Raw genomic sequence first — 22,263 nt, 5'->3', positions numbered from 1 at the left:
AGCCTCCACGGAGGAGAGGGAGACCTCCCTCTGTCAGCCAGCAGCCAAAGCAGCCTCCAAGGTAGAGAGGGAGACCCCCTTCTGCTAGCTACCAGCCACAGCAACCTCCACGGAGGAGAGGAAGACCTCCATCTACCTCCGCACGCCCTCTGGTGGTTAGACCCAGAACCGCAGGCACCTATACTTATAGGCTACGGTCTAGCCAGACTCAAGATGGCTGCCGGATTCCACCAAACAGGAACTGACATCAGCCTGTTCAAATTTTGGTGCCAATTGCTCCAATTGGTTCCTAGTCACTTCCTCTTCCTTTATAAACTCCCAGTGGACATTCAGACCTTGACCTCTGATGGTCGTACCTATTCCTATAGTGTTACTCCTCAGTGCGCATTCTGGTTCGTGTTTTCTGTTATTGACCCTGGCTTGTAATTCGTTTCTCCTGACCTCTGGATTCCTGACCTCGGCTTGTCATTCGTATTTCGTGATCTCTGGTACCCCGACCTCGGCTTGAATCTGACCTTGTACTTATCCGTACCTTGTGTCCTACCTGCACCACTGTCTCGTACCTCGCTGTGCGTGACAATTATATTAGCTTATTGTGCTTGAGATATTCTGTCAGGTAGAAGAGTTAATTTATCCCACATAAAGATTAACCACTCCACTACTACCCTTAAGCTAAAAGTTGATAATTAATTTGATTATTAATTATATTAATATAAGAAATCCCTAATAATTAATTAATTACTTAGTTAATACATTTTAATTTTAAAGTTAAGCTAATTTTACTAGTACTGGTGCTATTGTGCTTTGTGTTAGCAACAGCAAGGGACAAAGTAAATTTTTCTTCTTAATATTATTAATGAATAGTTTTATTAATTTTAATTTCATTTGTTTTGCTCACCTCAGTCCATCAGTAAAGTGAACTTGTTGGGCTAGTGAGTCCAGCTGCATAAGTGCTGTGTGTTTTTTTTTGTTCAGCAAGCAGTGAAGTTAACTGTTTTGCTGTTAATTTTTATTTTCTCATTTTTTTTCAAGAAAGATTGACTGTGTGACGGCAACTGTAGTCAGCAAAGCTTCAAGGTAGCTGTCTTACTAGTAAAAAAGAAAATAATTATTGCAAATTTTTGCAGATTTAGCAGAAGTAGTAAAAGTTGTTTAACCCCCATAATATAATTATATTTAAAATCTATTAATATTATATAAATTAATAATATTAATTCATATACCGTATTTGCTGGATTATAAAACGACCCTGATTATAAGACGACCCCCCAAATCTGAATATTAATTTAGGAAAAAAGAAAAAGCCTGAATATAAGACGACCCTATAGGAAAAAAGTTTTACCAGTAAATGTTAATTCATCTAAACTATTTTTTTTTTATAAAAGCTATGATTGAGAAAAATATTTTGGTTTTATTTCCTTCTATTTTCCAACCTGCCCCCCAATTATGCACATCTGCCCCAGAAATGCCTTATAGGGATATGCCACTGTGCCCCATGATATGCCTTTTAACCCTCTAAATGCCACTGTGCCCCATGATATGCCTTTTGACCCCCTATGTGCCACTCTGCCTCCAGAAATGCCTTATACCCCTATATGCCACTCTGGCATTTAGAGGGTTAAAAGGCATATTATGGGGAAGAGTGGCATATAGGGAGGATTAAGGCATTCAGGAGGCAGAGTGGCGTATAGAGGGTTAAAAAGGCATTTCTGGAGGCAGAGTGGCATTAAGGGGGTTAAAAGGCATTTCACAGAGCACTCTGCCTCCAGAAATGCCTTATGCCCCCCCATTTAACACTCCCCCGCCCCCCCCCCAAACTTACCGGTGCTTCTGACTTCCCTGTCATGTAGCCGGGGCAGCGTGTAGATCCCATGCACTTCCGCTGCAGCCGGAAGGAGGCGTGGCTAGCAGCGGGGGTTGTCTGCGTCCATCGCGCAGACCTTCCCCGACTGTCAGAGACCAGAGTTCCCCGCAGCCGGGACTACTCCAACAACATCTTCATTCGGACCTAGTCACCAGCTGGAATGCACCCTGGACATGATGGAGCAGTAGCGGGTGTCCAGCCCATTGGGCAGAAGGGAATGGGCAGTAATAGGGCAGGTGGTTGTGGTCATGATGTCATTCAGGGATGTGACTGAGAATTTAAACCAGGGCACTGCTGCTATGGGCCAGGTCATCCCCCTACTAATTTATAATATACAAATGATGGTTTTAGAGAAAGTTAATCTCCCCAAATTAGGTTACCCAATTTTCAGATTGAGTGAGGTTCTAGTGTTCCTGTTGTGTCTCCTTCCATAGTCTGGGGGATCAGTTCTTTTAATTTTGTATATACTGGGGAAATTCAGTCCTGCACTGAATTGTCTTTCTAACAGTGCCAGCCCAGGCCCAGTGTCCTACTTCTGCTCCTCTATCGTCTTCCTTACTCTGGGGGATCAATTCATCTAATTTTTTCTATATTGTGAAATTCAGTCTATATGGCCTAATGTGTATCTGTCTGCCAGTGTCTACCATGTACCTTGCTGTACTTCTGTGGCTCCATCGCATTGCCTTCTTCTTATTTTTCATTTGTAATACCGTATTTGCTCGATTATAAGACGACCCCCCAAAATCTGAATATTAATTTAGGAAAAAGAGAAAAAGCCCGAATATAAGACAACCCTATAGGAAAAAGGTTTTACTAGTAAATATTAATTCATGTAAACTATTTTTTCATATTTAATAAAAGCTATGACTGAGAATTTCTTTGTTTTGTTTTTATTTCCTTTTATTTGCCAACCTGCACCCCAGTTATGCACATCTGGCCCCAGGCTTGCCACTCTGCCTCCCTGATATGCCTTTACCCCCCTATATGCCACTCTGCCTCCCTGATATGCCTTATACCGTCCTATATGCCACTCTGCCACCAGAAATGCCTTATACCCCCTTTATGCCACTTTGCCTCCAGAAATGCCTTTTAACCCCTTATATGTCCCTTATATAGGTTAAAAGGCATATCATGGGGCACTCGGCCTCCAGAAAAGCCTTATGCCACCCATATAACCCCCCCCCCCCGATTTACCAGTGCTTCTGACTCCCTGGTGTTTGGTGGGGGCAGCGGGTGTTCCGCTGGAGCTTCTATGAGCACCGGAAGGTCATGTGACGCCGGTGCTGCGTCATAGAAGCTACGGCAGAAGTACAAGCAGTAGAGGGGGTTGTCTGCGTTCATCGAGCGGACGTTCGCCGGCTGGCAGAGAAGAGAATTCCCTGCAGCACTGCAGGGAATTCTCCTCTCTGGCAACCGGGGAAGGTATGTGTGATGCACATAGACAACCTCCGCTGCTGCCGATTCATTTGATCCCCTATCAGTCAGCAAGATGTTTGGCTCCCAGGTGTCTTTTATACAGGTAACGAGCTGAGATTAGGAGCACACTCTTAAAGGGAGTGCCCTAATCTCAGTTTGTTATCTGTATTAAAGACACCTGTCCACAGAAGCAATCAATCAGATTCCAAACTCTCCACCATGGCAAAGATTAAAGAGCTGTCCAAGGATGTTAGGGACAAGATTGTAGACCTACACAATCCTGGAATGGGCTACAAGACCATCGCCATGCAGCTTGGTGAAAAGGTGACCACAGTTGGTGCTATTATTCGCAAATGGAAGAAACACAAAATAACTGTCAATCTCCCTCGGTCTGGGGCTCCATGCAAGATCTCATCTCGTGGAGTTTTAATGATCATGAGAACGGTGAGGAATCAGCCCAGAACTACACAAGCGGATCTTGTCAATGATCACAAGGCAGTTGGGACCATAGAACAGGAGGGTTTAAAAAGCTTGGTGCACCCAGCTTGGTGCAATTCACTCTCCTTCTTATTGCAGTCAAGAAAACTGCTGGACATCTATTTTGTTAGGTTGGAGTGTTTTGTTAGGAGGTGGGGAAGCCACCCCAACCCAGAGTGGAAACAAAACCCTGTGTTTAGTTAGTGCGCAGAGGAGCAAGGATTTATTTTTGTTTATATTGTATTTTGGTCTTGCTTCTGATTTGAAGAAAATAAATATTTCAATTTTATCTGAATCTGGAATTGGCTTTTATATTACCCTAGAAGACAAGTGGTTCTGAAAGATCTCTAACTCCTTGTGCTTTACAGGATGTTTAACATGGAGGATGTTAAATAAAGTTAAAAAAACCCCCCCAAAACCCCAGATGTTTTAATTTAAGCCCTGTGCGGCCGCACATCCCTAAGGCCGGCCCTGGTGGGGGCTGCCCGGCCCCCTAGAGTGGCGGACCCGGTCGCAGTTGCTGCTTACTCCGGCAACAAGGTAAGTAGGGTGAGGGAAGGGGGTGCAGTGAGAAGGGGCAGAGGGGAGAGAGAGAGGTTAGATAGTGAGAGGGGGTACATATTGAGAAGTGAGGAAGGGGGTACATAGTGATAAGGGGGAACATAGTGAGAAGGGGCAGATAAGAAGGGGAGAGGTAGATGGGGAGAGGGGGTAGTGTGAATGCGTACGAGAATGAAGGAATAAATGTGTGGATGAATTGTGTGAATGCGTATGAGAATTAATGAATTCATGTGGATGAATTGTTTGAATGATTTGTGAGACTGCATTAATGAATATGTGTTAATGATTTGTGTGAATGAGTGAGTAAGTGTTTGTGTCTATCATAAATGTTTAAGTGATTTGGGGAAATGTGAAGATGGTACATAAAGGGTGGGCTTTAACAATAAATAAATAAAAATGGGCTGCTCAGTCTTAAATGCCCGGGCCTATTTTTTGTCCCAGTCCGGGCCTGATGTTAAGTCACAATATCTATTATTTTTTCATTGTTCTGATGTTTTGTAGATGTGTAATTAAAACAATGTAAATGTGTACCATTGTAATATCTCTCTTTTTGTGTTCTGTTTTAGCATTTTATTTGCTGATATTGTTGGATTTACAAGTCTGGCATCCCAGTGTACTGCACAAGAGCTTGTTAAGCTGCTCAATGAATTGTTTGGAAAATTTGATGAACTGGCCACAGTAAGATTATTTCATGTTTTATAGTATCATGTATGTTTTTTTAAAAAAAAAGTGAATATAAAAAAAGTTTTATATTAATATCAAACCTGGATAACAAATTGATTAATACAAAATATTAGGTTTCTAAGCACTAGATATTTTTTGTAGGAAGGCAGCATGGACAAACCAAACCAGAATCTCTATTTTTAGGTCATGAATAGTGGTAGAAATTCTCAAATCTTGGTAGTAGTGGATAAATATGTAATGATAAAAGGGAATAGGAACACGATTTAGTGTAGTATGTTTGTGATTTCTTAAAAATAACAAAAATAAATGCACTTACAATATTTGGAGCTCATAAATCTGCTCCAATTTGATGTGCTTTGGTAGTATGATCCCCACTGATGCATATGCACTAGTTGGCTTGGTCTGCTATGGAAGAGTCCGGCAATATTTGATAAAGCCTATTTCTGGCTCAAAATAGACATTGGAATAACACTTTTAAAAAGGCTGTTATTTTAAGGTGAAGACTTGAGTCATCAGACACTGGGAGGAAACCAAAAAAAAAAAAAAGACTTTACTGTTTGAACTTAAGTGCTGCCACATGTAACCCTAGCATTAGAGGCAGGAATTAATAAAACATAATTACAAAATTGCTAGCCCCAAACCCCACAGTTACACTGTTTTAGGTATTTCTGTAATTGCAAAAGATGGCCCTACTTGGAAAAAAACTACTTGTATGGGTACACCAAAAATTGAAAAGGGTTCAACAAGTACCATATTGGCTCGAATATAAGCTGCACCCGATTATAGGCCGCACCCTACCTTCAGTCTCTCAATCTGCCCCAACATTGTAAATGAAAATAGCTATATATATATATATATATATAACTAGATCTATCACTGCATATCAGAAAAAAGTAAAGAGAGGAAAATTACCACCAAGGCCAAGTTGCTGAATTGTTTTCACAGAATAACCAAAATATTCTAATCTTATGCCACAATAATAAAACACAAAATAATAAAAAACAAAAAACATCTTATGTGTCACTTACCTGAGAAGAAGGGGGAGACTCAAAGCAGCAGATGCTGTGAAGAAGCGGGGGACCGTAAGAAATTATGACAGGTTTATTCTTTTAGGAAATGTGTGAAGAATAAAGCACAAATGCAAGCGTATAGAAAAATGGATATTTATATTGAATTAGGTCATTGTTACAGGTTATAAAACATATACGTACAGAAAACATTTGATAATAATACAAAACAAAAGGGATTCTCAAGCACATTCTTAGGAAACCGCTCTCATCTCACATACTTCTTCTAGACGCCATCTTGCGCAGCTTTGTTCTGAGTCTCCTGACCCAGAACACTTCTGTTCACTGCGCTCTCTTTTCTAAGACTCTTCTGACTATTGCAGCCCCTTACTAGTCATTCCAGAAATCCTTGTACCTCCCAGAAAGTGGTTCACCCGACCCCTCTTTCCAAAGATTTCCTGTATGACCCAATTAGAGATAAACAGTCTATGTGAAAATACACACATCTATGTTAAAAAAACATCTTCTACTTCAGCTGTCTGACCCCCTGGCTGGTATCCCATCTCTGTTGGAGCCTTTGTTCCAAACCCTTTGTAGTGCAAATGACCTTACACATGTGTGTGTTGAAACATTGTATGTTTTCACTGAGACTCAAGTGACCTGACAACCACAGATATTTAACATTTAGGGTACTGTGAGGCATAATTTAGACGAATCATAGAGGCACTCACAGTTATAATATTTCAACAATAGCTTGAATTCCTTCAGCCATATCTTTACCCTTCGATTAACCTCACAGAATTGGCATCACTGCAACCATTTGCTTCCACTCCGATCACTCAGGTACCTGTGCCACAACACTGCTCCCACCATACTTTCCTTTAACCTTCAAATTGCATGCCTTGTTTTAGGCCTCTGCCCACCTTGACATCTGGTGTATTTTTAAACCAACAGCATTCCCTTTGCTGTTCGCTTACACAGTGTATTGAAGAGACCACACAAGAGAGAAACTTGGTTTATTGATGGTGTGTAGTGGTGATGCTAGTGTTTGTGCATGTTTATTGAAACCTGTATAGCTGGAGTGGGTTTGTGTTTCAGCCCTTGAGGGAGTTTGATAATTTGTTAATAGGCCCATGGCTTCTGAAAAATAAAAGATACTCTACACAGAAAGTGTGTATGGTTATCTTGCCCAAATTACTAGTGGTTCTCTTATCATTCTTGTCTCAGCATTAATATCCGGCTTTACAAATGGTCATCTAAAACATTGTAAACATATAAAATACACAAAACATACATACATAACAGATACTAAAATATTAAGACTTCCCATAACAGTAACTTTGTGGTATCTTCTCCACCCACCTTGAGAACATTTATTTTCAACAATCTCTATGAAGATGGAGAGAGAACAAAAAGGAGATTGAATGCTACCATTACATTCACAATGTCAGACTATATGACTTGGCAGCATGCAATCTATATAAAATAAAATATGAAAAGTGTGTTGCCATTCAGAAATATGAATAAAAATCAGATTGAGGCTATATTAAGTTTGTAACAAAACATTAAAACAAAACAAAATATATACTGCTGAAGACCAACAATAATGTTACACAATCACATCTCTCCACTGTGATCAAAATATAAATCTCATATTGGCAACAATTCATTTAATCTATGACTTTACAAATATTTAATCCACCAACAAACATAAAAAATAACAACATATCTGTAGCTGGCAGTGCAGGCATCCTAAACTAATAAAACAAAAATAATAGGAAATTTGGCCCACCTGACTGTACTAAACGAATTTAGAGGATTAACCTTAAGAAAAATAGATATTAAGGTGGCGCTAAAAGACCGGAGCTGTTTTTGTGTTTTTGCTATGTCTTTCTTCAACTGTAATTTCTCTCTTATCAATTAGTGCATCCACACAAATCATATATTGTTTTTTTCAGCACAAGTAGTATATTTTTGTATACATACAAATTGTACACACATTGAAAAAATTATCCAAAATATATTCATTAACTTGTCCTGATTTGGAAACCACCCAATATGGCCAGGATTTTCATCTATTTTGACCAGTATAGGGCAAATATTGCAAGGCATGCATCATGTTTTTAAAATGTAATTTCAAATTTCAAATTTGGCTTGATAGGCTAATAACTGCAATAGTTGTCACAGATACTGATTAACCCCCCAAAACTATATGTTTATGTAGTCAAGGTAGTCAAGTAGAAAAGTCAAGGTGTACAACTAGGGTCATTTTGACACTTTTCAAACAGGGATTTTGTCGCCAATTGCTGCCAAATTCTGAGGTATTTTTATATATATATATATATATTTTTCATATGTTGCAATGTTGCTTTAGATTTCATATTATATTTTGTATAGAATATGTGCAACTGCAGAAGAAAAACACCAATTTGTGTTCACCAACATCCCCCGGTTCCAACAAGGCCTCACATGTATGGGTCATGCATTTTTTTAGGAAGCTATAAGGGCAAAACTGGAACATGCGCATATTAGTTTTCAAATTTGGAATTTTCAGAAATTGGTTTACTGGGCCCATATCCCACTTGGAACATTTTGGAAGCCCCCCAATTTAAATTACCCCATAAAAGTATGTTTATGAACAGTAGACAAGTCAAGGTGCTCAACTAGGGTAATTTTGACAGTTTTCAGGCTTGTTAGTGCCACAATAATAGTTTAGGCCACTGACATTGACCAGGGAGACCGATCAATAATCAGTGACTTAAAATGTCACCGACAAGTGATCAGGTAATAATGATGTATTTTTTTTTATTAATATTTTTTTTCATACACATTGCGGCATTGAAGGAGTTAGCGCTGCACTGTCGCTCTCGTTAAGCGATCAGGCAGCAGGGGAGGGTTGGGGCTGGTCTCCACACTCATGTGGAGACCGAAGAACCCTCTCCCCCGTCCCTGAAGCTGCCTCTGGCAGCTGGGACGCAATTGATGGTCTATAGACCAGCGATTGCATGGAGTCTCTTTGATCACTCCTGTAGGCTTCCATGCCTACAGGAGTGATCAAAGGGCTTGTGGGGGCTCGTTTTTGCTGTTGGTGTTCTGTCTGGACTTCCAGGCAGACCACCAGCAGCAGAGCCCTGCACAAAACGGGAATTAACCCTAAAATGCCACAATCGCAGCATTGAAGAGGTTAATGCTGCACTGTCGCTCTCATGGAGCGATCAGGCAGTAGGGGGAAGTTGTGTCAGGTCCCCACACTTGTATGGGGACCCAATCAACACTCAACCTCCTTTCCTGAAGCTGCCTGTGGCAGCTGAAAACGCGATTGCAGGTTTTCCTGCAATCGCATTTTCAGCCTACAGAATCACTCCTGGGCAGACAGCAGCAGCGCCCCCGTGATCACCACGATTGTGGCGATGTGGGGGGGAGATTTTTTGGGATGACGTACCTGGTACGTCCCGGTCTGGTGATGACATGTGACCAGGAAGTACCAGGTACGTCCCGGTCCGGAAGGGGTTAATATTTTGGAAAATTTAAATTTCCTGCAAGAAATCACACATGTTAATCTCCCGATCTTCTCACAGGTTTGTCTCCTTTCTTTTTTCATTTAGTATCATCTCTTATTTTTCTGAAAAACACTTTAAACAAATAGATTAGCACCATATTTACAACAACAAGAAGAGCACACTAGTTTTCTTCTGATTTAGCTATCTTTTTGTTTCCTAACATTATTTTTATTCTGGACACTTCTGTCTTTATAATGTCCAGTTCCTTCATATATATACTGCTACTCAGGGGAGGGCTGGCCGCCTAAGGCCTGGGGGGCAAGTCTAGTCAAGTGGCCCGTTGCGCCACCGAATCAGCTCACTATACATGCCCATCTTTTCCTGATTTTCTAACGCATATTGATGTAATGTGATGGGACTGGGAGTAAAAAAAAATGTTTAATACATTAAAAAACAGCTAATCTTTGTAGCAAAATGAAATTTAAATATGGAAAAATTGGACCCTAGGCATTTCCTTGGGCCCCTGCCTGTCATTATCCCCAGAGTCCCTTTGTCCCTCATTCACTAAGCCACACCTCTGTTTTACTTACTCCCGGTAGTTCGGGTATAGATCAAATAAACAACACATGTAAACAGCACGTGCATGTCATGTCATGTTTATTTGATCTACTGAATAAGAAATACAAACTCTGTATTTGCAGGTATACATAAATAATGTATGCAAACATAGCATAGCAGAATAACACACAAACCCAGCTTTGCAGGTACAGATCAACTGGAAATCACGTAACAACTAAGCATTAAAGGTATAGATAAAACCCCCTAAATTACAGGCGTAGATCACAGGATGCACACCCCCAAAGCCAGCCCTGGTGTCCACACTGCCCACATAGAACCCGACCAGCACCAAGATAACATTAACAAATTACAGTCCAGAGTGAGCCAACTTTGTCCCCAAACAGCCCAGGGTGAGCCAATTTTGTCCCCAAACAGCCTGCCCTGACACCAGTACAAGCTCTGCCACACAGACACCAGGACAGGCTCTGCCACACCGATATCTAAACACACACACACACACCAGGACAGGCTCTGCAACACTGACACCCACATCCAAAATGCTCTCCACAATGGTTTGTTGTTTGTTTGTTTTTCCCCCTTGTGTATTGATGCCCAGCCAGCCCCCCCCTTTGGTTTTAATGTATTCCCCCCCCACACCCTTGTGTATTGCCCCATGTGGCTTTGTGCCCACAGCCAGCCTCCTTTGTACATTATGCCCCAACACCCTTGTGTATTGATTTATGTGATGTCTCCAGCCAGCCCCCTCCCTTGTGTATTGATGCCCCCCTTTGCTTTGTTAATGACTGACCCATGTAATTTGAACCCAACCCCCCACCCCCACCTTTGTGTATTGATTTATTGTGTACTTATACCCCCTAGCCACCCCCATTTTGCATTTAATTGTTATCCCAGTGCAGCCCCCCCTTTGAATATGGCTCCCCTTCCGCCTATTACCCCAACTATTTTTTTTATTTTTTTAATACTTACGTTTTTGCTGCCATCCTTCACTGCTGCTTTGCTCCAACGTGCTCTTCTAGCTGTCACGGGGAGCTGTTCCGTGTGACTCTGCCCCCTTGAGCGGCCCATCACATTAACGATGTGACGTGCCGCTCAAGGGGGCGGAGTCACACAGGACACTGGACGGCACTGTGCAGGCACGCTGGCCGCTTAATGATTTTAAAGCGGCCAGCGTGTCTTACGGCCACTTAATGATTAACCATTGCAGCTGATGTGGGTGTGACTCTTAAAGCAGCCGTAAGACACGCTGGCCGCTTTAAGAGTCACAGCCACATCGGCTGCAATGGCATTTCGGTGTCCCGGCCAATTCGGCCGGCCTACCGCGGATGCTGCGGGCGTTTAAGGCGGCCCTGGTGTGGCCGAATCGGCCGCTTAAATGGGCGGCCGCGCGGCCGTTTAATGTAGATTCAGGGCGGCCTGGGGAGCAATTGCCCCCCTACCCCCCGGCCCAGCCCGCCCCTGCTGCTACTTTACACTGTAGCCCATTATTCTCTTTTTCAACTCTTTCTTTCTGTGCCTTAATAACATGGTAGGGAATGCAAAGCTTGATTCAGTCTTCCCTAACACCATTACCTCTTCCCTGAGATCCTCACCTAGTATAATTAAAACAACTTTTATCTCCCTGCCTCCAGCTATCAACTATGGGTCTTTCCTGAACATGGTGTCCTTTAGCAGAGCGAGAGTAGCAATTTTTGGCAAAATGTCCTACTTTAACACATGCAAAACATCTAACGGCTTCCCTTTTGCCTATGGGTCCTTGACATTTCTGTGGGAGCCTGCTCTGATACAACTGTCTCTGATGTGGGGGGCTTAATACAGACACAGGCTTTGCAGTGATTTCAGATCATTTTATGATTAGCATTACTTCTCATCTAAACCTTGCCCATCTATTTCATTCACATAATTTTCTAACACTTTGACTGCAGCCACAACACCATTTATTCTATGTAGCTGTACATTTAACTTGTTACTTATAGCTGTGCAATGCATATGACCAGCCTCCCTCTTACTGCAAATTGCAAGAGTCCTAATCTACCCCTCTGCATCCTTCAGCCTCTGAGTAAGATGCTCATTTGTACTACGCAATTCCTAATTTTCCTGCAAAGTCTGCTGGCTGCTTACACATAAAGCTGCAGCATTCTGTGCAGAAATCTTACACTTCTCAACTTCAATGTTTAAACTTACAATTTTTGGGGTTCCTGTCTCCTTGAATCAGACTGTCTAGCACAAGCGTGACCATTTATTTTTCCCTCCTTGTTCTGTCTAGTAGTGGATGCCCCTTTACTAGTTAAATCCTTGCCTGAAAGAGTATATATATATATATATGTGACGGAACCCTTCATCACTGGGACCACTGGAGAGGTTTGACAGCCAGCCTCCTCCCCATTGACTATGGGCCCTGGGCTTGTAACGACTTCTGTGGCTACCCCCAGCAGTATATCATCCCATCACTGTCTGAAGGGATTATCTCTGTCAGACAGACAGGATCTGCAACCAGGGAGTGACCGCCATTGTTTTAATTTAATATCAGCCCCCTCACCCCATGGTGCATTAATGTGTTGTTCCCTTCCCCCAGTTCCACTACTACAGACATTTACCCTGGCCATCCCTGGAACTGGTTTTGGCCAGCAATAGATAGTGGAGGTTGGGACCCTATTGTATTGTTAATCCCGTTACTGCCCCTGTTGTCTCTGGGAGGGAGATTAAGGGGGCGGTTTGTATCCCAATATCTTGTTTTATGTTAATGTGTGTTTTGCTGGATATAGCCAACCCTGTGTGTGAGAAATAAATCAGTCCTTGTTTGGTTTTACCCTACACTGAGTCTCAGCTAGTGTGACAGGGCCAGGCTAGCTGGCTCATGTGTCATATGAAGTTTAGCCGGGTCACGGAGCACTTTTGTGTCCGGTTCCGTTTCCCGTGACCCGGTAATATTTTATATTGTGTATTATTGTGTAACCGGCCCAGAGACTGATGTGGCTTCAGCTCCAGCCTTCAAAGAGACGATCCTATAATCTGGCTGGGGCTCTTAATCAGCCACATTAGTCTCTGGGCCGGTTACACAATAATATACAATATAAAATATTACCGGGTCACGGGATACGGAACCGGACACAAAAGTGCTCCGTGACCCGGCTAAACTTCATATGACACATGAGCCAGCTAGCCTGGCCCTGTCACAGCTAGTGACTGGGGAACCAGGGAAAGTGTGGTGTCCCAGGCTAAGGGAGCACAAGTTAGCGGAGGTAGTCGGTCGGACTAGCCAGCTCCGTGACAATATATTTTTCATTTCTGGCACCTTTTCACAACATTCCTCAATAGGACATTGTTAGATATTCGTTTGTCTTAAAAATCTAAACTTTTTCAGAACCAAAGAGCACTCAAGACCACAGCTTCTAAGTCTTCTTAAGTAGGTTTATTTGGTAGAAAAAAGTAGTTTTTCGTTGTTAAGCCACAATACGGAACATACGAACATGTCGGCGGCAAAACATAGACGAAGACACACAACACCAAAAATCTTCGTGTTTGTCTTAGTCTACTAATCTCCCTGGTCCCTTCCCCATCTAGCCTACCGTATGTATGCAGAGTCGCAGGGGTCAAAAAAAGCGGAAATCCGTAAATTCGCTGTCAGGGGTTAAAAGGCCGTGCAAGCGACTCTATTGGTCGCCTGCAGGGGCCTCCTCTGGCATCAACCAATTGGTTGATGCCAGAGGAGGCCCCTGCAGGCGACCAATAGGCTCACTCGCACAGACTTTTTAACCTACGGATTTCCGCTTCCATTAACCCCTGCGATGCGGCATAGATAACGGGAGATAAGGTTCGCCGTCAGGGGTTAAATGGCCGTGCAAGCAACTCTATTGGTCACCTGCAGGGGCCTCCTCTGGCATTAAGAGCCATGATATTGACATGTAAGAGGACCGCAGTATAAATATATCTGGGTAATATAAAAAAATTTAATTCCATGCCCCACGTTAGGTGCCAATTGTGATAGGTTCATACCTTTCCTCCCATGTAATGTCTTAAGAAGAGGTTATTCTCCACCCTAAGTGATAAATTACCTAATCTTAATTTTATACTTGTGGGTAGGGCTCACATTCAATAAATGAAGTCGTGATCACAATTTTAAGAAAGGACTGAGAGTTCAATTATAGTTACTTATTTATTAAAGATCAAGAAATTAAATAAATCGAAAATTAAGCAAAGTGTAATATAGAATGGCTATTAAAGGGTATATGCATGAAAAAAATAAACATACCAGTCAATCTCGATATGAAGTCTAGCTTTAGTCTCTCGGTCTCCCCCGACATTGTAAAAAAATATATATTATATTATATATATATTATTACTAGACCTGCGTAACACTAGCTCATAAAACACCTGGAAAACCCCAGACAACACTGAGGATCTGTACGGGAAGCCCTGCTCATAGCATAAAGAGGAATGCTTATAGAATTCGCTCGTGGAGACCCTTAACCCCTTCAGGACCGGGTATTTGTCCTGTTTTTGGAAACACGTCATATGCCTGGTATTTTCATTTATTTCGGCACTTGGAAATATGAATGATGCGCATCTCTGTTTCTAAACAAGATTTTTTTTAGATGTGGTATCCTGGAAGTTGCACCCCAATAGCGGCCAGAAAAAGAAAAACTGCTAAACAAAAGTATATATTTTTTGAAAGATGACATCCCAAAGTGTTTTACTTGGGGCATTTTAACACTTTTTATTTAACCATTTTAGTGCCAGTCTGCCCTAAGCATTGCACTAAAATTTCATTTTTTTAATTTTTTACAAACCCATTCAATCCGAACACGGTATTTTTTTCCCTGGGTAAAGGAATATCCCATATACATGGGTAGGGCATGTTTCTTTGGCACTACTGGTTCAAAATTGGAACATGCGCATTTCAGTTTTCAAACATGGAATTTTGACAGATCAGTTTGTTGGGTCCAGGTCTCCTCTGAGACACGTAGACGTCCCATATTTCATTTTAACCCCCTAAAACAAGACGGCTCAGGGAATCTATTTAGGGGCATATTGGCCTGTCCCATGCAGCTGATTCCACACCGGCACCTTCCAAATTTAGTCTTACAAAAAAAGAAAAACATTTTCACATCCACTTTGCGATTTCACCATGATTATTTTTCTGAGTAGATGTGTGAAAAAACAAAATAGGTCTTGATTTGTGTTCAGTAACACCCCCCGAGTACAACGATACCCCACATGAATAGATAAGTCATGTTTCTCAGACATTGTGGAGACAAAACTGGAACTTGCGCATTTCAATTTTTAAACTTTTTAAAATATTTTTTATCAGATTACTTGTAAGTGACAAGTAGACTTGCGCATTCATCTTCGGGCAAACATGTAAACGAGCACGAAGAAGCCGCTTTTTTGTTCGTTCCGAAGACACGCCGAAGAGAATACAGTGCCGGCAAAACGTAGGAGAAGACGAAGACTCGAAGACCATGAAGAATCGAAGATGTGATCGTCTTCGTTTTTGCCGCGCAGCCGCCAAAATTTCAAACAGGATTGAGCTGATCCTTGTCTCTCCAATCAGCTCACTCTTGTGACGTCACGCTAAGGGTCTCGTCCAATGCCTGTGCTGCTGTTTTTTGAATTTCTGAAACCGCCTTTATAAGACCATAGGGCTGCAACTAACGATTATTTTCATAATCGATTAGTTGGCCAATTATTTTTTCGATTAATCGATTAATCGGATAAAAAAATGAATGTAAATTTTTCATTTATTTAAAATAATTTAATAAACAAATGATGTTAAATACAAACGCAGAATAAAAAAAAAACTGATAAAATGCATTTCTTGTCTTTATTTCCCAACCAGCCCCCCCAATTTATGCACATTTGAGCACAGGCTTACCACGCTGCCTCCCAGACATGCCACTCCACGCTGCCTCCCACATATGCCACTCCACACTGCCTCCCACATATACCACTCCACGCTGCCTCCCACATATACCACTCCACGCTGCCTCCTACATATGCCACGCTGCCTCCCACGTGCACATTTGAGCCCAGGCTTGCCACGCTGCCTCCCAGACATGCCACGCTGCCTCCCAGACATGCCACTCCACGCTGCCTCCCACATATGCCACTCCACACTGCCTCCCACATATACCACTACACGCTGCCTCCCACATATACCACTCCACGCTGCCTCCCACATATGCCACGCTGCCTCCCACGTGCACATTTGAGCCCAGGCTTGCCACGCTGCCTCCCAGACATGCCACGCTGCCTCCCACATATGCCACTCCACGCTGCCTCCCACATATGCCACTCCACGCTGCCTCCCACATATTCCACTCCACGCTGCCTCCCACATATTCCACTCCGCGCTGCCTCCCACATATTCCACTCCGCCTCCCACATATTCCACTCCACTCTACCCCCACATATGCCACTGTGCCTGATACGCCTTATACCCCCTGATACACCACTCCATCCTCCCCAGACATGCCACACTGCCCTCCCCACATATGCCTTATATATCGTATATGCCTTATACCCCCAGATATGTCACTCCATCCTCCCCAGATATGCCTTATACCCCCAGATATCTCATAGTCCCCTCAGAGTCACAGACCTGTTCGCATCACACTGACACCATACTTTTATAAATAAGTACTGGGTTAATCTTCACTGCCCCCAGGATTTAGATTCCCCTTAGTCTGCCCCCCTTTACCTCTAACTGCACCTTAAGTTAACTTTATTAAATTAATTAAATTAACCCTCAGTCCTCATCATTAAATTAACACTAAACACCCCATTAACCATAACTACCCCTTAATTAACTCTAAATACCCCATCAAACACAACTACCCTAAATTAACCCTAAACACCCCATTAACCACAGCATCCCCTAAATTAACCCTAAAGACCCCCATCAACCACAACAGCCCCTAAATTAACCCTAAACACCCCATTAACCACAACTGCCTCAAATTAACCCCAAACACCCCATTAACCACAGCTGCTCCTATATTAACCCTAAACACCCCATTAACCATAACTGCCCCTAAATTAACCCTAAACACCCCATTAACCATAGCTGCCCCTAAATTAACCCTAAACACCCCATTAACCATAGCTGCCCCTAAACACCCCATTAACCATAGCTGCCCCTAAACACCCCATTAACCATAACTTCCCCTAAATTAACCCTAAACACCCCATTAACCATAACTGCCCCTAAATTAACCCCCACCTCCCCTAACTTTCAGCAGCCCAAGTATTAATTTTATACTTACAGTTAGATGAGTGTCACAGCCATGTGGTTCTGGCCTTCTGGGAGAAGGAAGGGGGCGGGGCCAGTTTTCACAGTGATTACAGGGAGGGGCTGGTAAGTAGGAGCTGCTGCTGTGAGTCAGACTAAACGGATTATATAATGAGGGGTATTTTTCAGAGCATTTGCTCTGAAAAAACCCTCATTTTATAATCGATAAAAATCGATTCAACTAATCGATAATGAAATTCGTTGGCAACGATTTTCATTATCGATTATTATCGATTTTATCGATTAGTTGTTGCAGCCCTATAAGACCAGAGCTTGCCTGAGAGATCCATTCATTTTTCGCTGTGACTGCTTTGGCAACACTGCTGTGCTGCATCCGAGCGTTACAGAGAGATTGTTCTGTTCTGTGTGAGACTGGTAAGCCTCAGCCTGCCATTTCTCACAGTGTACTCTTCCTCACTTCAGTTTTACTGAATTAATAATATTTAATAATAATAATTTTATTAATTTAATCATTTTTTTATTTAATTTGTCTGTCATCCACTGTGTAGTGCTGTTGAGTTGACAGTGCACTCAGTGCCTCACTGGCACTGGGGTGCCCTTGCCCTGGGCTGGCACTAGTGCCTACTGCCTGTCCTGCTTAAATAATAGAATTTATAAATAATTTAATAGAATATATTATTAATAATTGAATACATATGAAATTATATATATATTTGTCAGTTATATATACTATAGTTAGTATAGTATTAGTAATAGTATACTAGTGTAGAGTGTACTGTAGACATTCAAGACATCTACTAGTGTCTAATCTAAAATCAGTAATATTAATAATTGAATACATTATAAAATTATATATATATTTGTCAGTTATATATACTATAGTTAGTAATAGTATACTAGTGTAGAGTGTACTGTAGACATTCAAGACATCAACTAGTGTCTAAAATCTAAAATCATTAGTATCAATAATTCTATAATTCTTATTTTAATAGTTAATTAAATTAGCTATAAATAAATTAATAATTACTACTAGTTTATAGTTCAGCTAATCTTATTAGTACTGGTGCTGCAGCTCTATAGTTTGTGCTTTGTTTTAGCAACAGCAAGAGACCAAGTCAATTTTTCTTAATTAATAATATTTCATTTTTTTTCATTTGTTTTGCTCACCTCAGTCCATCAGTGAAGTGAACTTGTTGGGCTAGTGAGTGCAGCCGCATAAGTGCTGTGTTCTTTTTTGATCAGCAAGCAGTGACGTTAACTGTTTTGCAAAGATTTTCTCATTTATTTTACATTTAATTTTAATTTTATTAAAAGTACCCTTAGTGTTTTGCAAACCTCAGTCCATCAGTGAAGTGAACTTGTTGGGCTAATGAGTGCAGCCGCATAAGTGCTGTGTGTTTCAGCAAGCAGTGAAGCTAACTGTTTTGCTGTGACATTTTATTTTATTTCTAACTTCTTTTCAAGACAAATTGACTGTGTGACGACAACAACTGTACTAAGCAAAGCTTCAAGCTACTAACTGTAGTACTAAAATAATTCTAATCTTTAATCTTCTTAATCTATAATATATTATAATATAAATTCTAATTCATAATCTATAATATATAAAAGTAATTCTTTCTAATTCATAATCTATATTCTATCTATAATCCATAATATAAGTAATTCTAATCTATTAATAATATAATATTATATATAACTTAACCTCACTTTATCTTAGTGGGCTTGAGAGCGTCTGCCTAGAGTTAGACTAGAATACTAATATAGCTTTAGGTTTAGCATAGTAGTAGGATAGGCTCTTAGGCCCGTGTAAATTCAAAGTCTTGAATTTTTTTATCCCCCTTTTTTTTTTTTACGTTTTTTTAAACACTACACTACACACACAACACAAAATTTGAAATGGATCCTCTTTTTGGGACTAAGGAGGGACAAGCTCCATCTACCACCACCAGCAACACCAGCACCTCCACCAGTTCTAAGATGCAGCCTTTGCGTCAGTCTAGTCGGCCAAGTAGGCCAAGCTCTCGCTTATCATTTGGGGAAGCATTGCTTGAAGGATCATCAAGTAAAGGAAAGGCACCAAAAGCAGGCAGCAGTAGTACGGCTAGGCCCACAAGCTCTATGGTTTTTTATGGAAAGCCTAAAGCACCAGAAGCACGTTCAAAGTTAAAGGGTAGCACAACTAGTACTTCTACTAGCCCAGTGAGTAAAAAGAAGTGCCTTTTGCCCCAAGCAGCATCTTCCCCATCCACAAGCAGCATGCAAGGTACCAAGCAGAGCCAAATTAGCAGCAAGACTCAGAGGGGTTTTCCCAAACCAAAGCGATCTCATTCCTTCGTAGGGAAAACCACCACCACCACCCCCACCTCTACCGCCTCTACCACCACTAGTGCTGCGCCTACTGTTCCCACCGGTACCGCCACACCATGTCCTCCTAGTACCTCTAGCAAGCCACCAAGTCCTTACAATATTTTTGTAAAGACAGAGAGAGGGCTACACATAGTGGAACTCCACCTAGCGAGGTACCAGAGGAGCCTGAGACTGAGAGGCCAAGTGCAGAGTCTGTTCTTCCTGCTCGCACTACTACTAGTCACGAGTCTCACGACGATATCAGTCTTAGCTCCAGCCTAGCAGGAATTCCATTCGATCTGGCTAATGAAGAACTAGACTATGAGCCAGAGGAAGTAGAGGAGATGAGTGGTCAGGAATCAGATTCCTCAGGGAGCAGTGTCCAAATGACTAGTGCACAATTTTCCCCTGAGCCTCCACCTTCTCCGCTACGATCATCACCATCACCACCACCAGCAGCAGCAAAACCTACCAAATCTAAAGTTAAAGCAATTAGCAGACCCACTATGGCCAGTACTGTTTATCACCAGTCCCACCACCACTAGTTCTGCCTCTGTTCATCCACCCCGAGCAGTAGGAGCAGCACCCAAGGCACACTCCAAGGCTATGCGCGCCCCAATTTGGGAGGACTTTGAAAATGTTGAAGAAGGGCGCTATGGAAAGTGCAAACATTGTGGGAAGCTAATAAGCAGAGGGAAAATGTCTGGCCATTTTACCAGTGCTAGAATGAAGCATCACCTCAGCACTCAACACAACGCTGTGCTATTGGGAAAAGATGCAGAAGTAAAACTTAGTGCAGGCAGCATAGCTGGTGGCCGTGGAAAACCCCAACAGCTGCTTCTGAGCCAATAGAAGCAGCAGCTAGTGCTGGCAGCCAGAGACCAAGGCAGGTTGGAGCACTGCATGTCCAGCCCACCCTGGAACAATTTGTGGCATTCCACTCCAAGAGAACAATGCCCAAACAGCAGGCCAATAAAGTAACGCGACTTATTGGTTAGTTCAATGCTGTTGGAGGGGCATCCTTCTCTGTGACCGAAGGGGAGCCTTTCAAACAATTGATGGCGGCTGTGGCTCCACAATATACAGTTCCGTCACGTTCCACTTTCAGCAGGAACATTGTCCCCTCATTGTATCGGTCCTGTGTTGCAGCAGTGAAAGAGGAGCTTTCCAAGGCTGCTGTTCAGTGTGTTCATTTCACAACAGATTTGTGGAGTGCACCTAGTGACAGCACACTGGTGGCAGCCCGGTGTGCCCAAGGAAGCTGCTGCAGCAGGCTACCGATCATTCCTTCTCCATGCAGAAGTGATGGATGAAAAGCACACTTCCCAAAATATTCTGCATGCGATGAGGAAAATGTTTAGCCTTTGGGTGGGAGCAGAGGCAGGCACCAATGTTGAAGTTGGTTTTGTGGTAACTGACGGAGGTGCCAATATGGTGAAAGCGCTGCAAGATGGTCATATTGTTGGTGTGCGCTGTGCAGCCCACATCATCCATCTTGTAGTGAAGGCAGCAATGTCAGAAGGAACTAATATGGCAGCAGTAGTTCTGTCCCGCTGCAGAAAGATTGCTGGGCACTTTTACCATAGTGTTAAGGCTAGCCAACTTTTGAGGGAAGAGCAAGAGAGGTCAGGTCTTCCCGTACACTGCCTACGTCAGGATGTCAGTACACGGTAGAACTCCACGTTAGACATGCTGGAGAGGATAATCTTGCCTCAGAGCATAATATTGGGATTACATCTCCATTGAATAGGGAGGATTGGACAGTGATCACCCAGCTAGTGGCAGTCCTTAAGCCATTCAGGGATACCACTGAAAATTTAAGATCAAACACTACCAGACTGGCCCAGGTAATCCCAGTGTTCTCCCATCTAGGCAGCAAGATGGATGTGTTCCTTGAAAACCGTGAGGCTGTTCAAGGTGGCACTCTACATCCTGACGTAGCAGCCATAGTCAGGAAGCTTAAGGATCTGCTAAAAGTACACCTTCGCAAACGCATGGAAGAGAGTCCCGAAATGATGCTAGCGTGCCTTTGCGATCCAAGAATTAAGGGAAAGCTAGTTTTGAAATTCAGTGTTCTCAGTAGCTACCGGGAGCAATTGGTCAACAAGGTGCGTGACTGGCAGCATAAAATGGGAATGCTGTCCGAGGAGGGAGAAGTGCAGGAGGAGGAAGAGATTGTGGTCTGCTACTCCTAGCAGCAGCATCAGCAGCATCACGACAACATGGAGCGATCAGGCAGCAGGGGAATGTTGTGTCAGGTCCCCACACTTGCCTGAAGCTACCTGTTCGCTCCATGAGAGCGTCAGTGCAGCGTTATTAAAAACGGATTTTGAGCCGACAAAAATCACTCAGTGGGAGTGATTGAAGGCTCGGGGCGGGATCTGGGTGGCTGTGCTGTCTGCTCAGACATCTGGGCAGACCGCTGCAGCAGCACCCCCGCAGTCACCACGATTGTGGAAATGTGGGGACATTTTTTTGAGATGATGTACCTGGTATGTCCCGGTCTGAGGGTGACGTGACCAGGAAGTACCAGGTTCGTCCCGGTCTCGAAGGGGTTAAGGTGGCTGTATTCTTACA

The 22,263-nt window shown here is 42.6% G+C and overlaps 1 protein-coding gene across 1 annotated transcript in view; it reads left to right on the top strand.

The window, feature by feature from the left end:
* The window catches only part of LOC149272823 (adenylate cyclase type 1-like), a gene marked incomplete at its 3' end in the record, with an annotated part of 200,213 nt that overhangs the window by 102,867 nt on the left and 75,083 nt on the right, over positions 1–22,263 (top strand). Inside the window, exon 4 of the mRNA XM_089506690.1 lies at positions 4,885–4,996. Within this exon, the coding sequence (XP_089362816.1) occupies positions 4,885–4,996 (112 nt within the window). The remainder of the gene's footprint in view (positions 1–4,884; positions 4,997–22,263) is intronic.

Source organism: Sceloporus occidentalis, unplaced genomic scaffold (assembly GCF_023333645.1).
Source record: "Sceloporus occidentalis isolate IW3139 unplaced genomic scaffold, rSceOcc1.0.p SCAF_414, whole genome shotgun sequence".
In the NCBI taxonomy this organism is placed as follows: domain Eukaryota; kingdom Metazoa; phylum Chordata; class Lepidosauria; order Squamata; family Phrynosomatidae; genus Sceloporus; species Sceloporus occidentalis.
The sequence above is the reverse complement of the archived record's forward strand: the minus strand, read 5'-3'. Positions and strand labels throughout refer to the sequence as shown.